Source organism: Gorilla gorilla, chromosome 9 (genome assembly GCF_029281585.2).
Source record: "Gorilla gorilla gorilla isolate KB3781 chromosome 9, NHGRI_mGorGor1-v2.1_pri, whole genome shotgun sequence".
Lineage (NCBI taxonomy): Eukaryota > Metazoa > Chordata > Mammalia > Primates > Hominidae > Gorilla > Gorilla gorilla.
Window position 1 is genome coordinate 6,632,676 of NC_073233.2, and position 18,366 is coordinate 6,651,041.

Consider the following 18,366-nt stretch of genomic DNA (forward strand, 5'->3'; position numbering starts at 1 on the left):
AAAGCATCTAGGAGCCCATTTCCCCATTCTGCCATGTCACGACATGCTAGAAGGCACTATCTATGATAGATGAGCCCTCACTAGACATCAAATCTGTCAGCCTTGATCTGGAACTTTCCAAATTCCATATTTTAGGAATTTTTATGGAAGCTTCATCATGTAGACATGACGGATTATTAACTCAATTTCCAGTCCCTTCACACCCTCAAAGGATTGCATGTTAAGCTAAAAGTTACAACCTTCTTATCATGGCTTGGTCTTTCTGGTGACCATCCCCATCCTGAAACCATCCAGGAACCCACAGAGTGTCCTTATTAGAACAGAAGCCATTCCTATTATCCAGGAGATTCCAAGAGATTTAGGAACTCTGCGTCAGGAACCAGGGCCAAAGACCAAATATTAGAACACAAGATGCTCCTAGCACCCCTACTGTTCAGGAAATTATAATAGTTTTAGAAGCTCTGTACCAGGAACTGCAGACACAGACCAAACATATATTTCTTATTAAGTCCCAACCTGGAATCTTGATCAAGAATGAACTCCTTGTTCCCAATGGTACAAGGGATGAAATAAATGGCAGATAGTAGGAGCCAGGTTCCTCACTATTACAGTGAGAAGTTACAGATAAAAAATAGGGAAGCCTAGAATGATCTCTGTCATAATGAGTCAGAATATATATATATACAACATAAGTATAAACTCACATTTAGCTTAACATATACATAGATGGTTCCACATAGAAACCTTTATAATTAAGTGGGTACATATAAGTTAGAAGACACACATATATTTCTTTGTACTGTCAGCTGTAAGTGTCATGACGCAATGACCACATTTAGTGGCCAGATGTAAGTTTTTCATACCATTCTCTAACAAAAGAAATCAGGGCTATTAGAAGAAATAGCTGAAACTAGGACTGGGACAGAAAATATATGAGCCAGGGTACTTTTGAAGTAACAGAAATAAATTATAAAAAAAAACCATGAAATTATGTAAAAGGAGCCAGTGGAAAGAGCTACCAATGGCCACAGCTATGAACAAAGAGCAACAAAATACTGTACAATTAGATAACCACCAAAAGATTAAAGTAACTATCTGTGGACCCATACTGGTATAAATAAATGATTAAACAGATATGCAAATGGGCTGAATAGAAATCTCTTATACAGAAGAATTCCAAATACCTGATATAGACAGCCATCAAGGAGGTGGGGCTAACTCCCCACTCCTTTAAGTATGAGCTCTGCATGATGACTTCCTCCAAAAGCATACATACAATATAGACATGGGAAAAAAGTAACTTCACAGTGAAAAACCTGAAAACACTGCCTCAACCAAGTGATAAAAGTTAACATTAATGGTGATAACACATCTTGAGAGCATGAAGTGACTACACTAGCACTTGCAAACCAAAAATAAAATTCAAAGATCTTTCCCACAACCACCTCTCCACCAGGGGACACCAAAGTTAACCTGGAAGACTGGTTCAGGCTATGATGGGAAAGAGGTGGTCAGACATGCCTCATGATGCCCTCCTCCCTTTCGGAATTCAGGAAAAGCCAATCAGCATTTAACATCAACACAACCTTAAATCTGATAAGAAACATTTACAATCTATTCTCTCTGAAGCCTGCTACCTGGAAGCTTCATCTCCATGACAAAACCTTGGTCTCCATAACCCCTTATCATAACCCAGACACTCCTTTCTATTGATAGTAAGTCTTTCAACAAACTGCCAATCAGAAAAATTTTAAATGTACCTATAACCTGGAAGCCCCACCCCACCCTAATCCATTGGGTTGTCCCACCTTTCTGGACCGAACCAATATATATCTTAAATACACTTGATTGATGTCTCCTATCTCCCTAAAATGTATAGAACCAACCTGCACCCCAAAGACCTTGGGCACATGTTCTCAGGGTCTCCTAAGGGCTGTGTCAAGGGCCATGGTCACTCATATCTGGCTCAGAATACATCTCTTCAAATATTTTACAGTCTTTGACTCTTTTTGTGGACACACTACACATCTGCTCTGCTTCCCGCAAACCCCTAAACCCAGGCTGATTATGAGAAAAACCCCAAGTAAACCACAATGGAGGACATTCTACACAATACCTGACCAATCCTCCTAACACTGTTCCAGGTCCTCAGAAGTAAAGTCTGAGAGACTGTCACAGCCAAGAAGAGCCTGACATGATGACTAAATGTCCTATGGGATCCTAGATAGGATCCTGGGAGAGAAAAAGGCAGAACTAAGGGAAACCAAATAAGATGTGAGCTTATTTAATAATATAGTAATACCCAGTCATTAAGTATGACAAGAAATGATGTAAGATGTTGGTCAGGAGTGGTGGCTCATGCCTGTAATCCCAGCACTTTGGGAGGCTGAGGCGGGCGGATCACCTGAGATCAGGAGTTCAAGACCAGCCTGGCCAACGTGGTGAAACCTCATCTCTACTAAAAATACAAAAATTAGCCGGGCATGATGGCAGGCGCCTGTAATACCAGCTACTCAGGAGGCTGAGGCAGGAGAATCGCTTGAACCTGGGAGGCGGAGGTTGCAGTGAGCCGAGATCACGCCACTGCACTCCAGCCTGGTTGAGACTCTGTCTGGAAAAAAAAAAAAAAAAGATGTTAAACCTATCTGATACATGTTGATATGTTAAAAAGAGGGGAAACTAGGTTGCGTCTACATGGGAAATCTGCATTTTCTTCCCAATTTCTGTATGAATCTAAAACTAATTTAAAATAAAACCTCTATTTAAAAATTGTAATTTTTTCAGATATCTGCTAAATTATTTGTACTAAAAATTAGTAATTGACAGTAACTACTCCTACTTTTAAAAATAAGAGCATTCATGTTACTGCAAAGTAAATTATACAGACTAATATATACTTTCAAAGAAATGCCCCTTTTACATGTTTTATGTTAAGATAACATATATGTGTAAACATGGTCATATCATTTTTCTTATGGTGTAGTTCACTCTCTAAGAAAGCTGGTCATCTTAGAACCAGGGAAAAAAATTCACATTTTGGAGACTATTTCAATTTATGGCTGGACGTTTTCAAAGTATGACTTTGTGAAAAAAAAAAAGTTCAAATTGATTCATTGTGACTGGATCACTTATTCTAATGAATGCTTGTCTTTATTTTGTTTCCCAGCATTCCTTTCAGCGACGATACAACAGAAGCAAATATTTGCCACTGGAAAAAATATTCAAAGACACTCTTAGGTTAATCTATAGCTGATGACAGTCAGTCTAGTCTACATAGCAAGCAGCTTCAAGATATGATTACTTAGCTAAGAGGGAAATGGGACGTGACTGCTGCCTCATTCCCACGCCTCCCTGGACCTGATAATTTAGAGGAAGCTCACATTCGCAAGATAAAAATTTTCTTTTCTTTCTCAATATTAAATATGCTGTCACAATAGAAGAAAGCTTTACTGACTTCTTAAATGATGTGTTGAGACCGGAAACCTAAAATGATAGTTACTGAGAATACTGCTAATGCCCTAAGTTTTTAGTCACACCCTCACCTAGGTAGGAACCTAACCAAAAGGGGAGAACTGTTGAACAAATTACGGGAGGTCATTGTTTTGGTCACAACTCCCGCATTAGGCCACACTGAGCAGGCAAAACCAGAATGGAGACACTCACGCTGAATGACACACAACAAAGCTGAAACTTTAAGGAAGTAGATAGATCCCAAAAGAGCTCCCTTTTTCCCTGAAGAGATTCCAGTCTACCTGAGTCAGCATAAAGAAGTCCCCTCTGCTTTAATTCTTACCAAAACGAGTAACTTGAAGTAATCTGATATTAACAAATCAGTTGTTATTTTCTATTGCTCTATTTCCGCCTTACACAACAGTGTTCTGATATTGCCCAGAGGGCACTGAGACCAAATAAAACTTGAAAATGCCACACTGAAAGCAAATAAGTCCTAATAACTCAATTTACGATAACAAAGAGTGACACCAATGCCCAAAGTTTTGATCAATATCTCAAAATTGAGAGGCTGACCAAAAGGGAGGAATTCTTACATCAAACAACATTTGGGCTTTAGAAGCCTCCCAAGGAGTCCTTGTAAAGAGTCGCGGCCGGGCGCCGTGGCTCACGCCTGTAATCCCGGCACTCTGGGAGGCCGAGACGGGTGGATCATGAGGTCAGGAAATCGAGACCATCATGGCTTACAAGGTGAAACCCAGTCTCTACTAAAAAAAAATACAAAAAAATTAGCCGGACTTGGTGGCGGCAGCCTGCAGTCCCAGCTACTCAGGAGGCCGGGACAGGAGAATGGCATGAACCCGGGAGGCGGAGCTTGCTGTGAGCTGAGATCGCGCCACTGCACTCCAGCCTGGGCGACAGAGCGAGACTCCGCCTCAAAAAAGAAAAAAGAAGAAGAAGAAGAAGAATTGCAACCTAATTTAGTATAGAAACAAACTGAAAATCTGACTTGGGAATGTATCATGGTAACAAATAGCGGCGGTTCAGCCAATCACATCAGCCGAGTGTCAGTCAATGGCCGGCAGCCAGCTGTTCAAAACAAGTTCCAAGAAGGCAAATCTGGGCTGTAACCAGGACTGTAACCAATCCAGCAACCTCTATACCTCACTTCTGTTTTCTGTATGTCACTTTTTTTCTCTGGCTATAAATATAACCCGCACATGTTGTGTGGCAGATCATTCTGAACCATTTTTGGTCTGGACTGCTGCCTGATTCTAGAACCACAAAAAAAAGCCAATTAAAATCTGCAAACCCACATTTGTTGTAATTTTGTATTTTAACAGTTGTGCCCTACAAAAGACATTAAGCTGAAATTAATTAAAAATCATTTATGGTCATGATTAGGTCATAAAAAATTGTCAAACATAACAATTCTTCAAAAAAAGCTAAAAAGTATATTTTAAAAATACTGTTGATGGAAAAAAGAGTGCAAAAGTAGATAGGAAAATTATGTACAAAACTAAAAACAGAAGAGAAATTAAAAGTCAAATAATTGCATCAAACTGGAAACCTAGAAAAAATGGGTGATTTCCTAGTAAAAATACACATTAACAAAATGGGCACTGAAATAAGGCAACTATGAATATACCAGTTAGCATAGAAAAGCTAAGAAAGGTCCTTAAAGATCTCCCAGTGGAAAAAGGCCCCAGGACCATCTGGGTCCATAGCTTAGTGTAAGCTGACTTAACTAAATGTGATTTTACACTCGTGCATTGCATACATATGATGGTGGTCCCATGAGATAAAAATGGAGCTGAAAAATTCCTTCCTAGCCATCTTGTCATAAGCTCATGGCTCAACAAATTACTTTTTCTCTGTTCTGATACCATGAAAGGAAAATAAATCTCAGGACCCCCAAATCACTAAGCCAAGGGAAAAGTCAATCTGGGAGCTATGTCAGGCAAACCTGCCCTCATTCTATTCCTAACTAAGATAGCTACAAAGATAAAAAGCTACATACCTCACTCACAATTTGCCCACAAAGAATTTCCTTTTGGACAAAGGACAGACAGCACTCAAAGTCATCCCTCACCTGAGACAGATACATATCTGACTGCTTCCTCTGCCCTATTATTTATGTAAAAATGCAGATTCATTGAGCCAGACTAAATTGTGTATTCAGTGGAAGGCTGATGAAGGATTCAAAAGAATGCAGCCTTTTGTCTCTAACGTACTTCTGACCTGGAAGCACCCCCACTTCCTGCTTCCAGTTGTGCCGCCTTACTGGGCCAAATGACTGTACATCTTACACGTCTCACGTATCCCTAAAATGTACAAAAGCAAGCTCTACCCTGGCCACCTTGGACACACGTCGTCAGGACCTCCTGAGGCTGTGTCATGGGCGTGTCCTCAATCTTGGCAAAATAAGCTTTCTAAATTGACTGAGGCGCGGCGCGCCGGCGCAGGCGCACAGAGGCGCGGCGCGCCGGCGCAGGCGCACAGAGGCGCGGCGCGCCGGCGCAGGCGCACAGAGGCGCGGCGCGCCGGCGCAGGCGCGTCCCCTGGGGGGCGGGGGGAGGCGCGGCGCAGGCGCAGAGACGCACGTCGTTGGGCTGTGGGTTTTGGGGAAGGTGAGTGGTGCAGACGCAGAGTCACACGCCACCGGGACGAGAGCGCCGGGGTGGAGCGTTGTAGGCGCACAGACGCACGTCCCCGGGGGCGCGGCGCAGAGACGGGTTGAACCTCAGTAATCCGAGAAGCCGGGCTCGGGCGCCCCCTGCTTGCAGCCGGGCACTACAGGACCCGCTTGCCCGCGGTGCTGTCCCAGTGCGCCCCCTGCTAGGGACTAGGGCAACTGCAGGGCCCTCTTGCTTACAGTGGTGGCCAGCGCCCCCTGCTGGCGCCGGGGCACTGCAGGGCTCTCTTGCTCGCAATATAGTGGCGGCACGCCTCCTGCAGGCAGCTAGGGACACTGCCAGGCCCTCTTGCTTGCAGTGTAGTGGCAGCACGCCCGCCTGCTGGCAGCTGGGGACACTGCCGGGCCCTCTTGCTCACAGTGTAGTGGCAGCACGACAGGGCACTGCAGGGTCCTCTTGCTCATGGTGTGGTGCCCGTACACCCACTGCTGGCAGCTGGAGACACTGCCGGACCCTATTGCTGTCAGTGTCGTGGCAGCACACCACCTGCGGGCAGATGGGGACTAGGCAGGGCCCTCTTGGTCCCGGTGTGACGGCCTCCTGCACCACTAAAGTCAGAGCGCCAGTTATTAAGCCCCATCAGTTCTGTAAATTCAAACTGAAACGGAGCTATTACTGGGGAGAGCCGATGTCCCAGTTCTTGTTTAACTTGGAAGAAACATTTTCACCAAGAGGCAGTACAAAGATGGCAGATAACTTCATTGAAAAGAAATACAGTGTAAAGAGCTTATTGTAGAAAAATAGGGAGGAGTGGGCTGAGTGTGCATTAAAGCAGCCTAAGAGTCCTGTGCAGGGAATTTTATTTTGGATTTCTTCACATTCCTGCCTCTGTCTCAAGTCTCCACCTGTTTTCTTTGTCTGGTTTTCCTGCTACTGCCTTAGCCCCCAGCTTGCCCCACTTAGGCTTGTGGGACCTCCTCACTGTTGGTTGAGGTACATGTGTGGTGATCAATACGAATCCACTTTAGCACCAGCCTCCTTCCCACCATCCCAGGCACGCTGACAGCGATCACGTTTGTACCTACTGCGCCTGCCTCTTTTGAATGTCCTTCTCTGCCCTAATCTGTACTTATAGTGTCAGGTTTCTCTTAAGAATGTCCCCTTTGGCCTTCTTATCAGCATGTAGCTAGCAATATTCTGACATTTTTATTGCAGAGTGAATGATTGGGGCATCTTCAGAGGAGTTCTAGGGTGTTTCTTTCTGCATAGGTACCTCTTCTCCCTCCTACCCACAATTGACAAGTGCCCATCCACTCCAGCACTAGAGATGCTACTAATATGTGAATTTTTGGTGGTCCCTCCAGGTGAGCCTTCCCAGACTTTCCCTTTTCCAGGAGGGCCCCTCCTGTTCATGTCTAGCTACCTATCTACTCTAACAAAGCCCACTATCCTGTGTCTTTCCCAAAAATCGTGAGGGAACGATTAATTGGAAACCATAAGAAATGATATGGATATAGATGAAAACTTTACAACTTACACAAATAATCACTCAAAATCATCCTTACACTAAAAATGCAAAACTATACAATTTCTAGAAGAAACAATAGAAGAAAAGCTATCTGCCTTTGGGTTTGGTAATGAATTTTAACAAATGACACAAAAGGTAGATATACACAAAAGAAATGACAGTGTGGATTTCTTAATATTTAAAGTTTATACTCTGGAAGAGACCTTGTTAAGAGAACAAAAAGACAAGCCACATATTGAAGAAAATATTTGCAAAATACACATCTGAGAAAGAATTTGTCTTCAAAATATATAAAAAATTATTAAAACTAAACAATAAGTTAAACAGCCCAACTAAAAATGCACACACATCTGAACAGACACCTCACCAAAGAAGATCTACAGACGGCAAGCAAACACATTGAAACCACAATGTGGTTACAATTGAAAACCACAATGAGATAGCACAGCTGGTCTATATCTGTTAGAATTGCTAAACTCTTTTAAAAATGACAAATTGCTGGAAGAAAAACAAGAACTCTTTTCATTGCCAGTGGAACACAGCGTATAAGACCAAAATACGCCACCCCAAAACCTAACCCTAACCCTAACCCCTAACCTCTAACCCCAACCCCTAACCCTAACCCTTACCGGTGACCCTACTGTATCCCTGACTCCTAACCAACGTTGATCCCTAACCCTAAACCCCTTACTGTAACCATAATCTTCATCCCACCCTATCCCTAGCCTTAGTGCCATCCCCCAGGCTTTTTCCAGGATGGGATTTTATGTGATTGTTTCGAATAGGTGGAAATCTCTGCTCATTTAGGAGTCGTTCAATGTAACACGGATCTTGGTCTTCACAGAGACCCTAAACGCCTGTGGCCCAGGGTCATGTGGATGCCATCAGCCACCAGGTGGCAGCAGGGGCCCTTTGGATTTGAACAATGCAGCTCAGTCAGAGGGCTGGACTGGGACACCCCTACTCATGGTCTCTCTTGGCATGGTTTTGTTTGGTGACTCCAGGTGTCCCAACCTCCTGTGTCCATTGTAATATGTCCTGGGACCATCTCTCCCAGGGCCTTCAACCTCTCCTTGCTATCCTGGCTACTGATGGAAGATGTACCTCAAGCCTGTCCCATTCCTCACTTCCTGCTGAGACCTGGCCCCAACATGGCCAGCTCTATGTTCCTCAGACCCTCTCAGGCCACCTTCTCTCTTCTAGGCACTGTCACTGGGCTCCTCCCCACCCCATAGATCCACAGCCCCCAGGTAGTCCTACAGCTGTGTCCACTCGTGCAGCCTGCACCCCCTTCCCTTACTCGGCCACCCCATCTGAGTAGTAAGGGGCCCCTGCCTGATTGGAGACCCCCAGATGCAGACCCAGATCACACAGCACACTGATAAGAGGAGGGATTCCCACCTTAAAAGAAAGGCATGGGACCAACCCCAGATCCCACCACTCTCGGCCTCAAGGGCAGGCATGACTAGAGGCCCTTGGTGGCCAGGACCCACTGCCTTCTTCACCGACCAGTTGGCATGGCCTCTCACCAGTGTTCCCACCTAACACACCTGTTCTCTCTCTTACACACCCTAAAGCCGCTTGCCAACCACCTGTCACACAGCCACTCCATGCCTGTTGCTGCTTGGCACCCACTGGGGGCCAGGGATGTGAACAAACCTCATCTAAGCTGGCTGCCGGGTCCTAATGGGCAGGTCCGGTCCGCCCTCTGGGAGAGGTGCTGTCCGGTGAGGCATAAAATCCCGGGATTCTGGCTGGAGGCAGCTCCTGAGACTGCCGGCATGAAGGGGAGCCGTGCCCTCCTGCTGGTGGCCCTCACCCTGTTCTGCATCTGCCGTGAGTCTGTGCCACTGGGGTTTCCAGAACATTCAGGGGCAGGGGGGGAGTGGGGGGTACCTGAGAAGGTAAAATCCTGGCATCGGGCCCCTGCAGTGAACACTCCACCTGCTTCTGTCACAGAAGTGGGCAAGGACCCTGCAGAACCCGTGCCCACCCTACTCCACCCCAACCAAAGACAAAGCCCAGCTGACCCAACACCAGCCCAGTGTCTCCTACCCCAGCCCAGTCCAGCCTGACCTGACCCTTCAAGCCTCTGGTCATAATAGCCTCTCATCAGGAGAAATTTCCCCCACACCAGGAGCTTAACTTTCCTTCCCTGGTGATCCCAGGGAATGCTGAGTGGAAACTGGAGCAGCTAAGATTAAGGGGGATGTGGAGGGGTCTTCGGGCAAGGTGGAGGTGTTGTGGAGGAAGCCCTGGGGAGGAGAGGTGGGCATTGAAGGGGAAGGTCTGGAGACCATGGAGGTTGGAGCCCTGGGGCAGGTCCAGGGCTGTGGTTGCACCAGAGTCACCCTGTCCTGTCCTGGCATCATCTCGCTCGTGATGCAGGGATGGCCACAGGGGAGGACAACGATGAGTTTTTCATGGACTTCCTGCAAACACTACTGGTGGGGACCCCAGAGGAGCTCTATGAGGGGACCTTGGGCAAGTACAATGTCAACGAAGATGCCAAGGCAGCAATGACTGAACTCAAGTCCTGCATAGATGGCCTGCAGCCAATGCACAAGGCGGAGCTGCTCAAGCTGCTGGTATGAGGGCGGCGGGCACCCCATTTTCTAAAGATCTGCAGCCTTACCAAGACCACCCAACACAGCACCCACACAGCCTACCCCACCCACAGACATCCACCACCCACAGACATTGCACCCGCATCAGCCAGCTCAGGTGGACACCCCAGACCTCCTGTCCACCGAGCAGCCCCCAGACTCCACAGACCTCCTCCCCAGTCTGTGGGATACTCCTCCATGCACACATGTGAACATACACAGAGATCCAAACACAGGTGCAGACATGAAATGCACACTGCATGCACACATGTATAAACACATTCACACCTGCATGCTCACACTGGGATATGCACACACACACGTGTGCACACCATCACATGTGCACACACACCTCCCAGCTGCTGGGAGGAGATAGGCAGCAATATGCCAGACCCCCCCCCCGCCACTGAGGGCCTTGCTTGCCTGATGGAGCTGTGGCTCTCCACTTATTGAGCACAGCCCTCTTAGTCCACATGTGTCTGCCTTCCAGGTGCAAGTGCTGGGCAGTCAGGACGGTGCCTAAGTGGACCTCAGACATGGCTCAACCATAGGCCCTGCCACACAAGCAGCCGTGGACACAACGCCCACTATCACCTCCCACATGGAAATGTATCCTCAAACCGTTTAATCAATAAAGCCTCTTCCGCAGCTCAGGCTCCTGTCTCTGCCCCCACAGAGGGGCACACAAATGGGGACATCAGGAACACACTCGGGGCCACAGCCACACACACAGACCCACATACAGAGGATCCCACTCAAGGAGCACACGTGTGAAAGTCCCCACAGAGGTACACACACGGTCCACACAGGAGCAGGCACACCACAAGCAAGACCCAAAATGGAAATCCAGGCAGACGCCACGTAGGCAGGTGGACAGAGCACAGAGCCAGACAACACTGCGTGGTCGTCCGGAGGGGGCGTCTGGAGGGGGCGTCCGGAGGGAGACGGGTGGCAGAGGCAGCGGTATGAGGCGGGAGCCCCAGAAAGAGGAAGTGTCCAGGACTGGGTGGACACAGACCCCATGTCACCCATGGGCTAGGTCAGGGCGGGGGTGCTCAGCATCTGAAAGCTGGTGTCGAGCCCCAAGAGGACCCCTGACAAGGCCAAGAAAAAGGTACACCCATGTCCAAGGGGGTTGGGAGCCGCAGGTGAGCAGCCTCTGAGGTCAGCCAGGGCAGCCCCAGCGCCCACACTGACTCACACCCACCACAACCAGCACAGACCCTGATCCTGACCCTGGATCCCAGACTCTCCCACAGCCAGAACCTTCCAGCATTTCAGCTGCCCAATCTATGGTCTCTTCTGGGGGCACAGCTGAGTGGAACCGCCCCATCCTTGGCCACCCTGGGTGCTGAGCCCTGACACTTCACTGCCCCGGCCCTCCTCTCCACACCTCTGTCCTGTCTGAGCCTGGCAAGGGGGCCACGCGGTGCTGTCGGCTCTGTGCTCTGTCCACCTGCCTACGTGGTATCTGCCTGGATTTCCATTTGGCTGACGGAGCCCTAGGGAGGGGGCCCTGGAGGACTTGGTTACAGGGGACCTGGTGAGGGGACCCAGTGAGGGGGACTTCATGGGTGGGTGCCTGGTTGAGGGGACCTGGTGAAAGAAATATGGTGAGGGGGCCTGGTGAGGGGTGGTCTGGTGAGGGAACTTAGGGAAACCTGGTGAGGAGGACCTGGTGAGGGGACATGGGGGGGGCCTTGGTGAGGGGACCTGGTGAGGAGGACCTGGTGAGGGAACTTAGGGAAACCTGGTGAGGAGGACCTGGTGAGAGGAGCATGGTGAGGGGAACATGGGTGGGGAGCCTTGGTGAGAGGACCTGGTGAGGAGGACCTGGTGAGGGGACATGGGGGGGGCCTTGGTGAGGGGACCTGGTGAGGAGGACCTGGTGAGGGAACTTAGGGAAACCTGGTGAGGAGGACCTGGTGAGGGGACATGGGGGGGGCCTTGGTGAGGGGACCTGGTGAGGGGACATAGGGAGGCCTTGGTGAGCGGACCTGGTGAGGAGGACCTGGTGAGGGGACATGGTGAGGGGAGCATGGTGAGGGGAACATGGGTGGGGAGCCTTGGTGAGGGGACCTGGTGAGGAGGACCTGGTGAGGGGAACCTGGTGAGGGGAACATGGTCAGGGGGACTTATAGGGGTGTCCTGTTGGGGGGACCTGGTGAGGGGACCTGGTGAGGAGGACCTGGTGAGGGAACTTAGGGAAACCTGGTGAGGAGGACCTGGTGAGGGGACATGGGGGGGGCCTTGGTGAGGGGACCTGGTGAGGGGACATAGGGGGGCCTTGGTGAGCGGACCTGGTGAGGAGGACCTGGTGAGGGGACATGGTGAGGGGAGCATGGTGAGGGGAACATGGGTGGGGAGCCTTGGTGAGGGGACCTGGTGAGGAGGACCTGGTGAGGGGAACCTGGTGAGGGGAACATGGTCAGGGGGACTTATAGGGGTGTCCTGTTGGGGGGACCTGGTGAGGGGACCTGGTGGTGAGATCTGGTGAGGGGATCAAAGGCAGAAGCCATTGTCTTGGTCACATAGACAGAATCTAGAACCTGTCATCCCACAGAGCCACATTCTAGAGTTTAGAGTGGGGGACCTCTCCCCAGTTCTGTAAGCCCATGAGGAGAGAGGAAGGCCTTTCTCTCCATGCTCCTTTTGCGGGAACTCCCTGGCACCAAGGCCAGGGGGGAAAGGACAGTCTCTGATGAGGATGGGTCTCTAGGCTGCTCTGAGTGCTGTCCCTGCACTGAAGAAGTTATAGTTCCCTCCCAGGCGGCCCCCTCCCTGCCCCTCAGCTCAGCCTCAATCAAGAAGTTCCCCATCTTTGATCACCACTCCAAGTAGGAGAAACCGGCCCAGGGCTCCCTTAGAGCCGAGAACAGTGGTGAGTTAAGGGCCAGCACGGACAGCAACTCTGGGTTACAGTTAAGCTGGTGAGGAGCTCACAGTCCCATGCAGAAAGCTCCTACTGTCCCTGACTCCTGGCTCCCAGCTGGAGATCCCCACTGAGGATGCTGCAGCAGGTTCCGCAGGTCTTACCCTTCAGTGTCAGCAAGAGCAGGGTCGGGGACATCAGGGGCCGGCATGGGACAGGGCCGGGCCTCCCAGCACCTGGTAACCCTCTCACTTACGGACAGAGCTGGCCATGACGGAGGAGGTATGGATGGGTACCTGGAGGCCCCATCGCCCCCGGGGACCCATCATGGCCCTCTACAGCAGCCCTGGACCCAAGTACCTGATTCCACCAACAACAGGTAACAGCCTGAGAGACTGTGGGAGAGGGTCAGGAGCCAGGCGGGCAGGTGGGGGGCCCGGGAAGGGCCTGGGGCTCAATCCCTGACCCCCAGCAGGGAGAAGGGCAGGTCAGGCTCCGGGCTGCTCAGGGCCCATTGCGTCCGCAGGCTTCATGAAGCACACGCCCACCAAGCTGCGTGCACCGGCCTACAGCTTCCGTGGGGCCCCCATGCTCCTGGCAGAGAACTGCTCCCCAGGGCCCCGTTACAATGTAAACCCCAAGATACTGAGGACTGGCAAGGACCTTGGCCCTGCCTACTCCATCCTGGGGCGCTACCAAACCAAGACCATGCTGACTCCTGGTCCAGGTTAGTGACCCTGTCTCAGGCTCCTGCCCTGTGCAGCCCCAGGCCTGCCCCTCCCTGCTGGGTGCCCCTAACCTCATGTCAGCAAGGGTGTGGGAGAGCTCAGCCATCCTGGCCCCTCCCGTCCCATCTTTCTCTCTTGAGGGGTCACCATCGTGCCTGGGCAGAGAAGACTCTGGCCCAAGAGTCCAGCTCCGACCTGGACCCTTCTCTGCCAGGCCGACGTCAGACCCCACTCTCCCTGCTCAAAAATAGCCTTTGTCTCACCAGCCCTGAAGTCAGCATTTCCATCCTGGACACCCCCTGACCAGACTTGGTCACCACCTGTGTTGGAGCCCAGAGGCCCCATGCCTAGAATGTTGGGGAGTCCTCCTTGAGCCCCCAAACTGGGCTGCATACCCACCTGCTTGTCCCAGCAGCCCCCTTGGCTCCTTGTCCAGGTGACTACTTTCCAGAGAAATCCACCAAGTACGTGTTCGACTCAGCGCCCAGCCACTCCATCTCTGCCCGGACAAAGGCATTCCGAGTGGACAGCACCCCAGGTCCGCAGCAGCCCCAACCATCCTCAGCCAAATGGACCTGGGGATCCTGGGTGGGGTGTGTGACATGGGGCAGCCCGACGGCTGATCTCCAGAGTTGGGGGAGAGCCCCAGGGAAGGAGCAGTGGGCCCTGTTCCGGCCTGAGGCTCCACGTCCACCCTGCAGGCCCCGCTGCGTACATGCTGCCCATGGTAATGGGGCCCAATACCGTCGGCAAGGCCTCCCAGCCCTCCTTTTCCATCAAGGGCCGCAGCAAGCTGGGCGGCTTCAGCGACGACCTACACAAGGCAAGGGTCACCCCAACTGAGAACAGAGAATCACCCCCAACCATCTGAACCCTCCCCCGGAACCCAGGACCCACCAGTTCGGCCCTGCCTTGCCAATGCCCCTCAGCCCCCTCAGCCCTTCACCCTCTGGGCACCTGCCACGTGCTGGGGTTACGCTGCAGTGGTGAGGAGGGGCAGGCAACAGGCCAGAAGGGAGAGGCCCTGGCCCCAGCATGGACCGTGCTGAGGACAAGAGATGGGGTTTAGGAAGCACTGTCTGGAGAGAGAGAGGCAATCTTAGATAGGGTCGCATGGAAAGAAGAGGAGGAGGGAAAAATAAACCATGAGCTATTTGGGGGAGGAGGGTCCTGGTTTCAGAAACAGCCAGTGCAAAGCCCCTGGGTGGCACATGCCTGAGAGCTTGAGGGGCCTGAGATGGGGAAGCAGCATCATGGCACCCAACAGCCCTCGTCCATGTTGATTTTGCCAGCCCCGGGCCCTCAGGTCCAACAGGGCAGCAACAGCCTCTCTCACACACACTCAGCGATGTTCCCAGGACTGGCACACACTGGGGATGCCATTGCCAGCGTGAGGCTGAAATGGAGGAAGTGACCCCCACATGAGGTACCCCACAAGCAGTGGGGTGTGATCTCCACAGTGTGACAGAAGATAGAAGGGGACCTTGATGCACGGGCACCAACTTGTAGCTGACCCTGTTGACTCAGAGCCTGAGTTTGCTCCCTGTCCTCTAGGGCCACACGCCCTGGGTAGGCCGAGTTGGTCTGAGCCTCCTTTACCTCTCAGACCCCAGGTCCCGCAGCCTACCGCCAAACTGATGTGCGGGTGACCAAGTTCAAGGCTCCGCAGTACACCATGGCTGCCCGTGTGGAGCCCCCAGGGGACAAGACCCTCAAGCCAGGACCAGGCGCCCACAGCCCTGAGAAGGTCCAGGAAGAGCACAGCTCAGAGGGGTCAGGGTGGGGCGGGGTCCTGGCACAGAGGGATGTGTAGGAAAGAGCAGGGAGGGGGGTTGGGACACAGACGAGGGGAAACAGGGTCAGGCTATGGAAGGACACAGCCAAGAAGGGGTGGAGGGGTGGGGTGGGGAGGGGAGGCACCTGCACCCTGAGGACCCTGTACATTTCCAGCACTAGCCCCACAGGTAACCCTTCAGGGACATGGAAGCAGAGACCCTGCCCTTTTCCCTAGACACTGTGACAGCTACTACTGCTGAGTGCTCTGTGTTCAAACCTGGGAGCATAGCTTCTGGCCACCTTGGCCCCAGGTTCAGGAAGGACAGCAGCCCAGCCCCAGCCAGGGCAGAGACCTGCAGGTGGGGGCAGGGGTGCTGGCTCCTATCATAGCCCCTCCTCTCCCAGGTGACCCTGACCAAGCCCTGCGCCCCAGTTGTCACCTTCGGCATCAAACACTCTGATTACATGACTCCCCTGCTTGTTGATGTGGAATAACGCCAGCCCTGCTGTGCCCCATCACACCCGGCATCTACACAAGATCCGCCGGGCCACAGAGCTCGAGGCTGTCTTCACCAGCTGGGCTGGGCCAGCCTGGCCCTGCAGGGCAGAGCACGCTTGTTTGGGCAATTGTAATCAGTTACTTTTTTTCTATGCTATTTTACCATTTTTTAATCTTGTTTTCTGCTGTGCCCAAATTATTAATAAATCAGATTGCATTAATAAGGGTTTGTCTTGGTGGAAGGATCAAGCTTTTCCAGAAAGGAGCCCCCATAGGCTGTCAGCACTTGCCCACAAGGGGTCCCATCCTGCCTTCTAGGGCCCAGGGTCTGTGTGGGGAGAGATGGGAGGGCCTGAGTACCTTAGACACCCTGCTCCACACGGTCCCTCCTGATGCTTTCTGCCTTGAACCCAAAGACGGCCACACCTGTGCTCATCACCTCTGAGCAATGTGGGTCCCTTCCCTTGAATCTGGACTACAGCCTGTGGGTGTCCTGAGTAATGAGGTATGGCAGAAGTGATGCCACCAGGCTCCCGAGGCCACGCACACAACATACCAAGGAAACAGCTTCCGCCTGGACACCAGAGCCCACCCCACCCCCACCCTTCTGCCACGTGTCCATGTTTGCTCCAGCACCAGCCATCATGTTGTGAGGAAGCTCAACCATGGCGAGACTGAATGCACCATCCCAGGCAGTCGGCCCGGCCACAGGCAGTCAGCCTGGCCAGGCCCTCCACTCACCAGCACTGACCTCTGGACCTGTGAGTGAGCCTTCAAGTGAAGGCAGCCCCAGGACCACATCTCCCAGTGAGGCCTCGACACTGTAGAGCAAAGACAGCCAACCCTGAAGCGTGCCCCGTCTCAAATTCAATGAGACATGATAAATCACTGCTATTTTAAGTGAAGTTTTAGGGTGACCTGTTACACATCAATGGGTAATACAGGGAGTACAAGGAAGACATGGACAGGGAAGGTGGGGCATCCGCTGGGCCTGAAGAGGGGGATTTCCAGAGGCTGCCCAAGAGTCCAAGGCCAGGCCTCAAGAAGTGGAGTCTGGATTTCAACTCAGGCTTTCAGGGAGGTCACTTTAGGACGGGTGACCTCAACAGACACACTGGTAGGACCATCACCTGCACCTGTATAAAGCACAGTACAGCTGCTGACCTTCACTTTGCTGTGATCGTGCCAGGCTGTGTATTCGAAGCACTTCATGTTTACTCTCTTTTTCTTTTTTTTTCTGAGACGGAGTCTCGCTCTGTCGCCCAGGCTGGAGTGCAATGGCACAATCTCAGCTCACTGCAACCTCTGTCTGCCAGGTTCAAGCAATTCTCCTGCCTCAGCCTCCTGAGTAGCTGGGATTATAGGCACTTGCCACCATACCCGGCTAATTTTTGTATTTTTAGTAGAGACGGGGTTTCACCATGTTGGTCAGGATGGTCTCGAACTCCTGACCTCGTGATTCACTCACCTTGACTTCCCAAAGTGTTGAGATTACAGGCATGAGCCACCGCGCCCGGCCAACTCACTTATTCCCTAAGTGGTGATGCTATCAGGATCCCCATCTGCGTTTCAGGAACTTGGGCAGGGAAGGGTAACACAGCAGGAAGTGGGTGAGTGTGGGGCAAAGGAAGAGAGGTCAGACTGTTACTGTACCTACCTAGAAAAGGAAGACAAAAGAAACCCCATCTTGATCTGTACAAAGAAAAATTGTTCTGCTTTGAGATGCCGTTAATCTGTAACGTTAGCCCTAATCCTGTGCTCACAGAAACATGTGCTGTATTAAATCAAGGTTTAAGGGATTTAGGGCTATGCAGGGTGTGCCTTGTTAACAGTATGTTTGCAGACAGTGTGCTTGGTAAAAGTCATCACCATTCTCCATTCTCTATTAACCAGGGACACAATGCACTGCGGAAAGCTGCAGGGACCTCTGTCCGAGGAAGCCTGGGTATTGTCCAAGGTTTCCCCCAACTGAGACAGCCTGAGATACGGCCTCGTGGGAAGGGAAAGACCTGACCGTCCCCCAGCCCGACAACCGTAAAGGGTCTGTGCTGAGGAGGATTCGTAAAAGAGGAAGGCCTCTTTGCAGCTGAGATAAGAGGAAGCCCTCTGTTTCCCGCATGTCCCTGGGAACGGAATGTCTTGGTGTAAAGCCGATTATTCGATTATTCGTTCTATTCTAAGATAGGAGAAAACCACCCTGTGGCTAGAGGCGAAATATGCTAGCGGTGATACTGCTCTGTTACTCTTTGCTATACTAAAATGTTTGGGTAA

At 51.3% G+C, this 18,366-nt stretch overlaps 3 protein-coding genes across 3 annotated transcripts in view; 2 read left to right on the top strand and 1 right to left on the bottom strand.

The window, feature by feature from the left end:
- Positions 1–18,366, bottom strand: part of LOC129525421 (uncharacterized) — a 166,923-nt gene that overhangs the window by 142,902 nt on the left and 5,655 nt on the right. The gene's annotated exons all lie outside the window — the stretch shown is intronic.
- On the top strand, positions 9,396–10,868 carry SCGB1C1 (secretoglobin family 1C member 1). Its single transcript, XM_019036197.4, has 3 exons — positions 9,396–9,450; positions 10,003–10,202; positions 10,711–10,868. Exons 1-3 carry the CDS (start codon positions 9,396–9,398, stop codon positions 10,741–10,743), a joined length of 288 nt encoding a protein of 95 aa, XP_018891742.1. The 3' UTR covers positions 10,744–10,868.
- On the top strand, positions 12,813–18,049 carry CIMAP1A (ciliary microtubule associated protein 1A). The gene is made up of 7 exons (XM_004050332.3): positions 12,813–13,101; positions 13,355–13,471; positions 13,619–13,819; positions 14,257–14,358; positions 14,522–14,643; positions 15,427–15,567; positions 16,002–18,049. Exons 2-7 carry the CDS (start codon positions 13,363–13,365, stop codon positions 16,089–16,091), a joined length of 765 nt encoding a protein of 254 aa, XP_004050380.1. The 5' UTR covers positions 12,813–13,101; positions 13,355–13,362; the 3' UTR covers positions 16,092–18,049.

Excerpts from the sequence above, each read along its gene's own strand:
- SCGB1C1 (XM_019036197.4), top strand. The coding sequence starts at position 9,396 with ATGAAGGGGAGCCGTGCCCTCCTGCTGGTGGCCCTCACCCTGTTCTGC. Across the intron at positions 9,451-10,002 it reads CACCCTGTTCTGCATCTGCC|GGATGGCCACAGGGGAGGAC; the intron begins GTGAGTCTGTGC and ends CTCGTGATGCAG. Across the intron at positions 10,203-10,710 it reads CGGAGCTGCTCAAGCTGCTG|GTGCAAGTGCTGGGCAGTCA; the intron begins GTATGAGGGCGG and ends TCTGCCTTCCAG.
- CIMAP1A (XM_004050332.3), top strand. The coding sequence starts at position 13,363 with ATGACGGAGGAGGTATGGATGGGTACCTGGAGGCCCCATCGCCCCCGG. Across the intron at positions 13,820-14,256 it reads CATGCTGACTCCTGGTCCAG|GTGACTACTTTCCAGAGAAA; the intron begins GTTAGTGACCCT and ends CTCCTTGTCCAG. Across the intron at positions 14,644-15,426 it reads TCAGCGACGACCTACACAAG|ACCCCAGGTCCCGCAGCCTA; the intron begins GCAAGGGTCACC and ends TTTACCTCTCAG.